At 39.3% G+C, this 13,149-nt stretch overlaps 1 protein-coding gene and 1 long non-coding RNA gene across 2 annotated transcripts in view; one reads left to right on the forward strand and one right to left on the reverse strand.

Moving 5' to 3' along the window:
- LOC310635062 overlaps positions 1 to 13,149 on the reverse strand; it is a 792,702-nt gene that overhangs the window by 592,708 nt on the left and 186,845 nt on the right. The window lies entirely within an intron of this gene.
- The window catches only part of STXBP4 (syntaxin binding protein 4), a gene marked incomplete at its 5' end in the record, with an annotated part of 116,127 nt that overhangs the window by 42,889 nt on the left and 60,089 nt on the right, over positions 1 to 13,149 (forward strand). Inside the window, 3 exons of the mRNA XM_083353623.1 lie at positions 7,976 to 8,072; positions 9,486 to 9,580; positions 10,804 to 10,893. Of these exons, the coding sequence (XP_083209749.1) occupies positions 7,976 to 8,072; positions 9,486 to 9,580; positions 10,804 to 10,893 (282 nt within the window). The remainder of the gene's footprint in view (positions 1 to 7,975; positions 8,073 to 9,485; positions 9,581 to 10,803; positions 10,894 to 13,149) is intronic.

The following is a 13,149-nucleotide window of genomic DNA, read 5'->3' on the forward strand; positions in this document are numbered from 1 at the left end:
TAGAGTAAAATTTAACTTACAGTTAGAATCCCAAGGGCCAAGTGCATTCTATGCATTCATGTTTTGCTCATTAACCAACATGTTTCCATCTGTCTTTGGCAGGGCAGCTAGGTAAAATTCACTTGGCATCAAAGTTGCCCTCCTTTTTAGTCAAGACAGAACAATAAATTGTCTAAGATTATAAGAGCAGTTGGGATCAAGCCAAGAACTTTTCTGATTCTGCATTTTCTTTAATTGCTGCATTTATACCTTATACATAAAGGACACATACACATTACTTTTTCTCTTGGAACTCAGGATGGGGTATATAGAGAGGTTTTGCCTATTTTTATCCTCAGAACAATAACCCTGTAAGGTAGATTTTGCCGAAAGAGAAAGATGGACTCAAAATCACTCAGTAAAATGGGGACATGAACCTGGGTTTTTCACAGTCCTTGTCCAGCACTTGAAATGCAACAATGCAGTGGCTGTTTCCACAGTGCCTCTCTCATTTCATAGGCCATCTCAAGCTCATTCTGAGCATTTTGGCCAAGGAGATTATAGCATGTTCTGCAAAGTAAGATTTTTTTGAGGTAAAATCATCCGGTTCTTTGGAGAACTCTATGCTTTTCTTGTTTCTAGGCAGATATGACTGTATGTTACTGACTTTTCCATGCCAATAGATTTTCTTTTGTTTCTCTTGATTCTATATTCTCCTTTAAAACCAGCTCATTCATTTTGGCTCCAACTTCTGAGCTGTATATAGTATCTATTTCCCTGTGTGTGCATTTGGCTTTGGAGAAGAAGGAGGCGGTGAAGGCAACATGGCCGACACTGGCCTTTGAATCACAGCAGAGCCCCCCTCATGCTGCTGAATCATTGATACATATTCTTTCGCCTGCTGCAATCGCTTTTCAAAAACACCAATTTGTTCACAGTAGCCTTGCACAGCCCTCTCTCGCATAGTTGGCTCAGGGCTTGGAGGAGCATGAGGAATGTTCTCCAGCCTGACTTTAGGTTTCGCTCCAAGCCTTTGGAATTCATCATGAGCCCCTGGAGTATGAACATTGTCAAGGGTAGCTGCCAGGGAGCTTGGAAAAGCAGAAAAAAGAGTGACTGACCTTGCATCATCGACAGGAGCAGGTGTGTCCTCTCCAAAGCATGTGGCTGAAGCCAGCGGAGTCTGTAAACTCAAAGGAAGATGCCCCAGAGACAGGCTTCGAGCCTCCCTTTTTATCCGTGCCTTCCTTCCCGACATGTTTCAGCAGTTAATCACAGCTTCCTCAGTCGCCAGAACTAACCAACTGATAACAGTCTCAGAAACATGCATTGTCTGAAACATAAATCAAACCATCCTCGGCAACCAATGTCAAGGAATAATTCTTCCTATCAGAGGGCGATGGACCGTGCTTCAGATGATGCATAATGTGTGTGGGTGAAGGAAAATAAAGCCCGACGCATATTCTATTAAAAACCTTTAATCACAAAAGAAAAATATATATAAACAAAGAAAGCTAACTGACTACATCCTCTGTCATCAGACAGTAAAAGGAAAAAATGTAAAGACAAAAACTAGAAAAACTTTTTACGCTTGTGCACACAGCAAAACTAACTCATAACATAGCTAGGCCACATGACATTCACTATGGTTACCAGATAGGTTATCAACACAGGTGCAGAACAGAAAGAAACGTACAATTAGAATTGAGCTTTTCGGTCGAACTAAAAAAATGTGCAGTGACATTCCCCCTGTTTGTTTATTTTTATTCTGTTTATTACTGCCCTACTCCAGACTGACTCTGGGTGGCTTTTTTTGGATAGCTCACGTTTTATACTTATTTTCTACTCTTTCTCCTTTTGAATGTGCCACAGTATCTTTAATGGCCTGATGGGACGGGGTGGGATTTTTAATTAATGAATTTTAATCTTAAATTTGTATTAATTTTATGGGCATTGTTTAATTATGTTTTAATAATCTTAATTTTTGTATCTAGTTTTTTATGCATTGCCCTGTTCACCGCCCTGAGTCCCTAGGGAGAAGGGCGGTATATAAATTAAATAAATAAATAAATAAATCTAGACAGAGATGATTCTTCTTTGAACCAGATAACTCACCAATTTCAGTCATGCTTTTCTGAGTTCACATGAAATGGCACAGTTTAATTTTAGTGCCAGCATTCTGGTTCCATTCTGGTTGTCTATTTTGTCCAGGTTTGTTAAAAAATGTTTCGTAAATCTAACCTTTTTATCTTTAGCACTGCAATTCAGTCCTCCTCAATCAGCCATAGCTATCCTGTGCACAAAAGAGATAACTTTTCCAAAAACATTGTTTTGTCTTTCAAACTTTGCAGCAACTTAATTTAAATTTTTGTTTAATTATGACAGCATGTCTTTGGCTTTCAGCTATGGTTACATTAACCAACGGTTGTGAATAGCTTGGGACTATAGTGCAATGATGGTGAACCTTTTAAACACTGAGTGCCCAAAAAACACCCACCCACCCACTCCACCCCCTGCCCCGCCCGCCCACAGGGCCACCTATCGCCTCCACAGCCCGCTGAAGCAGATTGCTCAGGCGGCCCTGCAGCGCCATGGCGGCCACGCCCCGCAGCATCAACTGCGCACGACAGGGCGCGAGGGCGGAGTCTTGTCCCTGCTACACGGTTGTCATGTCCTTGGCTGCGTTGCTCTGCATAGACTGTGCCCAGGGGCAACTCTCCCCCAGGGGGTGCTGTTGGTGAGGAGGGGGCTGCCGGGGAGGTGGGGCTGGGGCGACAGCTCGCATACCCACAGAGAGGGCTCTGAGTGCCGCCTCTGGCACACGTGCCATAGGTTCACCACCACTGCTATAGTATGTTCTGTTTGCCAAATAAGTTAATGTCAATGAGATTGGATTCAGGACCTTACAAACAAAAACAAGGGGAGACTTAATTCACAGGGGGGTTCCTATCCTAGTGTAGCTGAAGAAAAAGGCTAGATCTTTGAAGCCAGACACAGTGCGCAGTTGCAAAAATACTCGCTGAAGAAATGAATCACCTCCACAACTTTTGTCAACCTGTAGTTTCAAGGATTCCTCTGTCTGAAGGTTAGAGCACGATGTGCCTTTCTCTAGCATCTTAGTTCTCCAGAATTTCTGAGAAATTACTTCTGAGGCCATATTAACACGTTTGCTAATTCCTTAGAATGAAAATAATTTGACACTGATGTTTTCAGTTCCTTTGCAGGAGTTAGATATCTCCTGACCAGCTTCTCAGGTTTCAATTCTCAGTCACACACACCGATGTTACATTCATGAGCCTGCATGCATTTAACTGGAGATGACAAGGGCAGAAAAGAAGTTCACCCGTTCTTCCTTCATCCCGTTGTGTATTAAAATGTCATCGTGATTTCTTACATTCTTGCTTCAAACATACCTGAAAAAGGTATTTTAGTTGCTATACTCAATGTGTACTAAATCCTAGCTTTCCTGTCCGGTCCTGTCCTATCCTATCCTATCTCTACTATCCTGTCTTCCCTGTTCTGGTCATTTTTTGTTTTCTGATCCTTGTTAAGCTTTTCATTTGTATCATTTTTGTTGCTAAATTGAATTGTTAGTTACAGTATTGTGTATCTAATAATACTCCCTCCTTTTCAAAAAATATTCTCCTACCAAATCTTAGGCTTCTTTTATAAGTAAAGTCTCATTCAGTTCATACTCAGTTCCTCATGACCACGAACATGGCCGTGAACAAGAAAACCCATTAATATGTGTTTTTGTTTTTGTTTTTTGTTATTACAATATAGAAGCAATTTGCCATTATTTCTTCTGGAATATTTTTTAGAACTTCCCAGTCTAGCCTACAGCCCTGATAATTGCTGGGAATCTTCATTCTGGTTCCAATTAACCCAAACTCTGCTTATTTTCCAAGCCCAGAGAAGGTCAGTCTGGTAATGCCACCTGCTGAGACAGGCTCCTTTTAGATGTTAGTCTCATTACATTGAATTAAACTGAAGCATTTCATTTTGCATTTACCTGAAAAGGCTCTGGGACAAAATTATAAAAATTAACAAGACAGCCCTTGCCCTCAGGCCTGATGAATTAAAACAATATGGCACAAATTGAAAATGAATTGGGCAAGAGGAGAGAAAAGGTTCTTAGAAGTATTCTTTCCCACAGGAAAACCTAAAGCAAATTCCTTGAAGATGCTCCCTGTATGACTGAAGCGTGGAACCATTTTGGTCTTTCCTTGGTATAATGTTCTGGGAGTACAAAAGATGTGGTGACATAGAATGCAGCCGCGAGAGTGGTGTTGGGAGTCTCCCGATACTCCCACGTTACACCTCTGCTCCGTGAGCTGCATTGGTTGCCAGTTGTCTTCCGGGTGAGATTCAAGGTACTGGTAACGGTATTCAAAGCACTCCATGGCATGGGGCCGGAGTACCTCAGGGAACATCTGCTGCCGGCATCAAGCTCCCTGCGCCCTGTGCGTTCCCACAGAGAGGGCCTCCTCAGGGTGCCACCGATCAGAGAATGTCGATTGGTGGCCCCCAGGGGGAGATCCTTCTCTGTGGGCGCTCCGGAGCTGTGGAATCAGCTACCGGTAGAGCTCCGGATGGCACCCGATCTTCGCTCCTTTCGCCGCGATCTCAAGACATTTTTGTTTGTACAAGCCGGCCTAGCCTGAGGGGGAGTGTTGGGGTTGTTTTATTTTTTGTTTTTTAATTTTTCTGGGGTTTTTTAGCGTTGTATCATATTGTTTTTAACTAGGGCAATTGTTTAATCTGTTTTTAATGTTTGTATTGGTTATTTTATTCTGCCCTGTGAACCGCCCTGAGTCCTCAGGGAGAAGGGCGGTATATAAATGTTATTAAATTAAAATTAAATTAAATTAAATTAAATTAGTACCCCTTAGTCTAGTAGCATAAGCTGAAGTCTCAGGGTAATCTTCTCTTTGAGCTGAATGTTTGTTTGTTTTTCTAGGTAAAATCAAGTTGCTTTTCTTCTCTGGTTAGTAGAATCCAACCTGGCAGTTCTCCATCTAAACAACACCCTTGACTACAATCATATTTAGATTTTTCATAAGATCATGGGTTCCAGTTGTTCTCCTCACCCGTCAGATTCCTGATACTTTAATATAATTGACCAGTGCTTCCTTTTTGTCTAGAATCAAGTGAAATCTAGTCAGTGCAATTATTATTGTGTCAGAAACATATAATAAGAATTTAAAACAGATTCATTCATTCACTCACTCACTCAATCACTCCATTCATGAAGAGGAGATCCCATACTGCATAAATCGAGTAAATGAATGAATGAATGAATCAGTTTTATTATGATCACCGATCCATTTGTGAAAGAAGAAATGGAAAATAAAGCTCATGAAACTAATAATTATAAAACTGATGTCAAAGGACAAATTATTTTACAACTAGTAAACAAAAAAAATAGCCACATTGAGAAGAATGAAATTATGTTGGGGATGTTGATTGTGAATGGAATGAATCCATTTAGCCTCAAAATCTGACTTGGTGAAAATTTGTAACCTATAATTTGGCTTCTTTCTAATGAAGGCAATGTAACAAAACATGGCAATGTTTCAATACCTCTTCACAGAGGAAGAATCTTTGTTCAAATAAAATACCCTAAAATTATATCTCAACTTTGGAAGGGCATTAAATCTCTTCTGATTTGGGGAAATGTTATTTAGCTTAAATATTAAATGTTAAAGCTTACACTTAAATACTTTGTCACTTTGGGAAAAAAGAGGAATGACTGCCCAGGAGCATATCTTCAAGTAGGACAACTAGATCTAATTGGCTTTCCAGGTCTATGGCATACTGTTTAATGGCTGTGTGTGCTCACATCCCATCATTAGAACTGTTTCAGGTGAGAAACCACATCCTTAAAATTCTCCTTTGTCCTATTCCAGGATGAGACAAAAATAAATTAAAACCAGGAGGCCAAGCTTATTTGCCCACTGAAGGAGAAAGGAATCCTCAGAATAACAATGGGAAGGGACCTTGGAGTTCTTCTAGTCCAGGCATGTCAAACTCGCGACGTCACGTGACGTCGCACGACGTATTGGAACTTTTTCCCATTGCCGAAAATGGGATGGGCGCGGTTTCTCCGTGACGCTCCGGCCCGTGGGCCAGCAGTTTGACACCCCTGTTCTAGTCCAAACCCCTCCTCGAGTAGGAGATCTTACACCATTTCAGACAAAGAGCTGTCCCATCTCTTCTTAAAAAACTCCAGTGTTGGAGCATCTACCACTTCTGGAGGCAAATTGTTCCACCAATTAATTGTTCTCACTGATAGGAAATTTCTCCTTAGTTCTAGGTTGCTTCTCTGTTTGATTAGTTTCTATCCATTGTTTCTTGTCTTGCCTTCTGGTGCCTTGGAAAATAGGTTGACCCCTTCTTCTTTGTGGCAACCTCTTGAGTAGTGGAATACAGCTTTCATGTCACCTCTAGTCCTTCTTTTCTCTAGACTAGCTATACCCAAATCCTGCAACTGTTCTTCACATGTTTTAGTCTCCAGTCCTCTAATCATCTTTGTTGCTCTTCTCTGTGCTCTTTCTAGAGCAAGCATGTCAACCTGCCGGCCCATGGGCTAGATGCGTCACGCCAAAACCGTGCCCACCCCATTGCCGGCAATGGGGAAAAAGTCCCGATACGTCGGGCAACGTCATGTGACATTGCGAGTTTGACATGCCTGTTCTAGAGTCTCAACATCTTTTTTATATCATGAATGCAATATTCCAAATGTTGCCTTACCAAGGCATTATAAAGTGGTACTAACGCTTCATGTGCTCTTGATCCCTCCTCCTCATGGGGTGGGAAAGTAGTTTAACCAGTATCAGTAGAAGCTTATCCAAATATGTTCCTTAAAAATTTAAACTACCCTCTCCAAAGGATTGAAGAAACTATATGGCCTCAATTGGGCCCTGAACAGAAGTTGTGCCTGGACTCTAGCCAAAAATACTTTCAGTACATCAGGTATGAATAATACTCCTCCAAAATAATCAAAAGATTGCAGAATCATTTCTATATGATTTGAAACGATGCACTCCATAGGTGTACTACATTTATCTGTAGCATAAATCATTATCCCTGACTATTGGAATATTTTAACCTCTTTCGTTTGGCACTGTCTATATTTAGTGAAATTTCCTCTTGATACTTGAAATGTTCCCATTATTCCTTATGCTTGCTTCTTTGAAACATCTACAATTTGAGAGAAAAATGCTTGGTTCTCAGTAGCATAACTCCCCCCCCCCTTTAAATACTTTTATCAATACACTTTCATTACAGATAGCCGTTATTTTTCAAAATTGTTGACCAAGAGGAATTTATTTGCTTTTATTATACTTTCCTTTTCACCTTTTAATAATACTGACAGAAGAAAAAAAAACTTGGGTTTGCAATATCAGTTTACTTTTAAGACGTATTGTTTTGGTATATCAGTGAAAATGTGTTTTTAGGACTTATTCTCCCTTTTGTCCTTTGTTTATTTTAGAAGTAGAAATGTTGTTGAAGAGTTGTCTCAAATTGCATCACCTACTTTTCAGAAATGTCCCTCCTGAATCTATGTTTATATGTGGGAAGGCAGTTAGTAAATAGCTTTTATACATTCTTTGCAAATAGGTCTTATTCATGTGCTTAGGCCAGTGAAGAGTATGATCTTCTCAACATCACTGTTCTGAATTTTTCATCAATTTCAGCCAGAGCCTATTGAAAACAATATTAGAGAACAACCTGGGTTTGATTGAGTCTGAAAGCTGAATAGTTTGTGTTTTTTTTTGTTTTTTTTAATTTGCGGATAGTATTAACATTACATAGTGAAAAGAGTTTCTTCACATAAAAAAGTTCACTTTCTGTTTGTGAAAGGTAGAGCTATCACACAGGTTTTGTTTCTAACCCAGAGCCATAAAGCAAAGTCTTAAGGCACCTTTTGGATTAGAAAACCCGAAGCCGCCTTACTTTCAGGTTTTTTCTTTCATTTGTTTTTCTTGAGCAGGCTTTGAAGTATCTTGGGATTCAGCCTACAGAAGAAGAGCAAGAAATTCTAAGGCAACAGCTACCAAGGGATTCTGAAGGAACAGTCTGTTTTGGAGGTAATTAAGTGAAGGGATTTTTAGGAAACTATTAAGGCAGATTTCAAAATTCTACGTACAATTCTTCCGGACAGAAGTCACTAGGTGTGCTTCAGGGTTGATTGGATATTTGGTCAAGCACTCCATGAAGTCCCTACGTATAATGTGTATAATGTTAAGATTTGCATTCCCATTTTAAAGGTATTTGTTACCCAGCACTTCCTTAATTACAAATTAAAACACTTTCTAGACAACCTTATTCCAACATATTTAAGAAAAAAAGAAAAAATGTGCAGAATAAATTAAAAGGAGCAGGAGGGTTAGTGGGTCAAATTTGCAGATGAGGAATAAAGTTGGTTAAGAAGATCTTACTGTCCTTGTATTTTTGTTGTGAGCTTTCCATAGATATATGGGTAACCATTAAAGGAACAAAATTTAGACAGACCTGATGCAGGTATTATATTTTAGGATAATGGAAGAAAATGTAAGGCCTGATTCTGGGCTGTTCAGAATCGTGTCTTCACAAATGCATTCCATAGCACATTTTCTTAGTCCTGCCCATCTCTACCATGAAGCAGGAAATGAGTTCTCTTCAGAGCTTATCATTTTTCTTGGCTTTTGTTGCCCAGTGCAATGTTTTACCTCAAAAACGCAATGCAAATTGCATTTTAATTAAATATTAATTAATTAGAATTACGAGACTTAAGATTGCATGGGCCCATCTCATATTCAGAGCTAAGGTGATAGAATTCCCACTGCTGTTGGTTAAATTTCCGCACTGCATTAACACAATTAGCAAAATTTGGAAGAGCTACTCAACACACAGGAGCCCACGCAAACTATTTCTCTTTGAATCATTGAAATAGTCATTTTTCCCCCAGGTTAACACAGTTGCACAGTAAGCTTAGCTGCATATGGGTGCACGCACATTCACTTAGATTTGCATCTATACTTCCTCTGAAAGATTTGCTTCAACTATCGGATCAGTTAGAACTAACAATCAGTTACTTCTTCTTCAGTGAAAGCTCTAATTTATCCCTATATTCGGCCTACATGACAGTAATGGTGTGATGTTTGCTTTTCAGATATGAAAAACAAGCCAAGGTTGTGCTGCTGCACACAATTTTAGCTTGGAAGGCAATCACAAGCCCATAGCTTTCAATTTTTTACTTCCTGCTAGTTCACCTAAATGATTCTGAATGCATGAGGGGGAGAAGGAGGAAGCGTCCGGGCTTTAGTGTTTGTTCTATTTTGTCTCTTTGAGTCAGTCTTGACTCTTGGTGACCATACAGAAAAGTCCCTGCAGTTTTCTTGGCAAGGTTTTAGTTTGGAGCTGAAACCGAAGTTCTGAAATGCTAACTGGGTTGTTTAATGAAAAATATGTTGACTTTTCTGTGATTGACACGATTGTTCTGACTTAAATTATATGTTTAGATTTTGTTCAGGTGGCAAGAAATTTGTTTTCTCAGCAGCTGGATGAGACTGGTCACAGCCCTATGCATGACATTGCTAAATTACTAGACTCACAGGTAAATAATATAATTCTTACCTCCAGATAAAATGTGGTGAAATTTTGATTTTAAATTCCCTGAAGACTTCCATCCCACTGTGGTCTTTCAAAAGGATGACTAGAAAGGGTAGAATATCTAGGCGCTCTCACAACAAGGTGAAAACTACTTTCAATGCTGTTATACAACCGTGTTTTCCAGAAACTGTAGCTAATTATTGTGCACAATGTACACTTAGTTAAAATAGTCTTCTCTCACCCGGCACCATCCCAGATGTAGAATTAGATTCCCAACTTCACTTGAGGACAGTAGGTAGAGAAAGTTTATATAAAATAATCGTGGATGACAAATTAGGCACTGATAGCAGCAGACCTCTGATGCCCTGGAGTTACAGCATCTTCAATGTGGCTGGCTGCCCATGGGCAAAATAAAAACTTTCTTTAAAGGTCCCAGCAATTTTTGAAAGCTAACCATTTGATTATAATTTCACTCGCTTTTCTACTGCTGTCTTTCGTGAGTTATTTGGCTTGTTGCCGTTTTAATTATAGCTTGGGAGAGTTTAACTAGACCGCTTGTGTGTATATTTATTTATCTGTAGTAAATAAATCAAGCTTGCTTTCGCTAATGTAAATAGCATTGGCAGATAAACTAGTACTTGAGGTAGTCCTCAACTTATGATAACAATGAAGCCCAGAATTTCTGTTGTAAATCTTTGCAATCGTAAGTTGAGGCACCATGTGACTGGACCTGATTTTACAGCCATTTTTATGACAGTCACCATTTTGCTAAGTGAATCACGTCTTTAAACAAATACAGCATATCCAATGGGCATTTTTTGCCGTTTTCTGCCAGAAAATGGCAAAAAAGTCACAAATCTCAGTCACATGTCTACTGGGGGGGGCATAATTGTAACTTCAAAGCCAGGCATAAGTTGTTGTTTTTTTTAAATCCATCATAACTTTGAATATTTGTTAAACATCCAGTTGTAAGTCAAGGACTATAGGTACGGTACATTATCCAGTATTTCAAAATCTAAAAATGAAATAGTTCTCCACCCACCCTCTTTCATTGTACCTGTAGTTTTGTAACTTTATTTATATAGTAGAAAGGAGTTTTTGTTCAGTGGACTGAATTAGAAAGCTTTAAAGCATTAGGTTAAATAACAGACATGTTGTTATTTTTCTGTCATTTGTATCCATACATTCCCTCAACTTCTGCTTCTGTTTTTTTTTAAATGCATACAGCTTGTATCTTGTGATCGTTTGGAAAGACATGAAATGGAACAGCTTAGGAAAGAGAAAAATGAAGCTTTGAAAGAAATATGTCAACTGAAGGTGACATTTTGCTTTGATCAATTTTAAACATCTGCACTGATCTTTGTTTGTTTTAAACACATTGCAGTACTTGCCACTTAGTAAAAAGGTGAGCTAAATGTAGAATGGTTAAATAATATTAATATTATTTGCTTTCTTTATACTGTACTGTCAAAAAAATTCCTAGATACGATGCAGTTTAATTGTGTTCTTCCTGTACTAGAAAGGTAGCGTAAGTGTCGCAGTGCCATTTTGGACAGGGAGAAGAAAATGTGCAGCAGTGATTTGTTCTTCTATAAAATGCCATGTTATACCTATGTAACACCTGCTCCATGAGTTGTGCTGGTTGCCAGTTAGCTTCTGAGTAAAAATTCAAAGGGCTGCTTACATGTCATAATCCTTTGTGACCCAGGGCCTGGCTATCTGTGGGAATGCCTAGCTCTGATCCTTTCTACCCTCCCTGTATGATGGGTGGGCATGCTTCAGGTTCCTTCAGTCATACAATGTCACCTGAGGACACCCAGGAAATGGGATTTTTCTCTCGTGCTGCCTTCATCCTTCCAGATTCTCATCTGGCCCCAACCCCACCTATCGTTAAAAAAAAATCTCTAAAAATCTATTTCCCCAAGCTTTGGGTTAGGGTGGATGACAAATCCCTTTTAAGATGTTAGGATTTCATATATCTCTTTAATGTTCTTTTTGGGAGACACACTTTGTTCTTTTGGATTTTTTCTTTTGATGTGGTACACTGCTTGAATCATCTGGGTTTGGGTAGTCTTTTTAAATAAATAGAGTCCTGTCCCAGTTGTTGTTCACCAGTAATTATTTCTGCTTGCTTTATAATTTATATATTAATAATTTTTTTAAAATCCATTCCATTCCCATTGATCCGTTGTATTTTTGGTATGTTGCCCTGAAACCTTTGAGGGGCATGGGAATCGAATGAAAACACAACTTATTATTAAAATATCTTTCCTGTAAGATTTTAAATGCTGTACTGGCAGACGGTTTCTGATGTCATCATTTTTGTTTCATTAGTTCTCTACCAACTTCATGAAATAATCATTGTTCCTGTGTGATTGTCTACACTAAGAGTTAATTTGTTAAGTAATTAAAATAATCATTTGTTTGATTACGCCCTTGGATATGTCCCCAGGACAATTCTCTGCAGACTTCCACAATATGTCTTTAATGCTGGCAACGTGTAATTGCTTTTGCTACCTATTCCAGTGACGTATTGTTGGGACCATGTACATGCTTTAATTTATAAACACACTGCTTTAATTTTGATTATTTTTAACTCTGGGCCCCACTGAACTTATTTATGTAAAGCTTTGATTCAGTAGAATTAAGAGGAATTGCTTAACCAACTGAATCTAATGTGATGAAAGTAAATAGAAGTCAGAAAGCAGCGAAGGGAGCTCAAGGGAGGCCCCTTGAGATTGTTTCTGTAAAGAAGGGAAATTGAGAGGGTTTTTTTTCATCGGGGACTTTTAGATCTGGGTTTTCCCAGTGTGGACAGCAACTCTCATCAGTAGTTGGCTGCCCATAATAAGAATTAATCCAACACATCTGCAGAACATAGGTTTGGAAATGCCTAACATTCTAATTATTTCCACAAATGCTTTGGGGCCCCACGTAGATAAACAAAGCTTGTTTAAGAATATACTCAACCATCCCCAGAAAAAGTAGCAAGTGGCACCATGCTGGGAAAAGGGCAAGAGGAAATAAATAGTAAGGGGTATTCTCACAGGCTGCCTTCTAGTGTGGGGCTGTTTTGTGATTTGCTTTGCTAATTAGGACAGCTAGTCTGTGTCTGTGTGTGTGTGTGTGTGTGTGTGTGTGTGTGTGTGTGTGTCCCCTTGGCGATCTCTGAGCTTGGTTGCTTTTTTGCAACCAAGCCAGCTACCAAGTCACTAGCACCGATGAGGTTACCTAGTTTGACTAGCACTGATGGTTGTTACCTAGTTTGGGTAATGAAAAGTCTGCAAGAAAACAAATTCAAAGAGCACCACTGACCCCTCATTTCAACCCTGAGCCACAAATATTCACCTTTAAAAGCTGCCTGAATCTGCTCAAACCACCGTTCTGAAATAGTTTGGAGCGGAGGAAGAATATGTATCTGTGAACACACAGCCCTAAAATCCATTTCCCAATAGGAGGAAATTCAGTCACCTTGGTTCATTGGTTACAGAAGGAAATCACATCTGTATCTATGGGGTGGAGTATCTGACTTGTACTTGCAGTTCCCCAGTTTTTAAAACAAATAATTCAGTG

The sequence above is a fragment of the Vipera ursinii genome, assembly GCF_947247035.1.
Source record: "Vipera ursinii genome assembly, chromosome: 2".
NCBI classification, from domain to species: Eukaryota; Metazoa; Chordata; class Lepidosauria; order Squamata; family Viperidae; genus Vipera; species Vipera ursinii.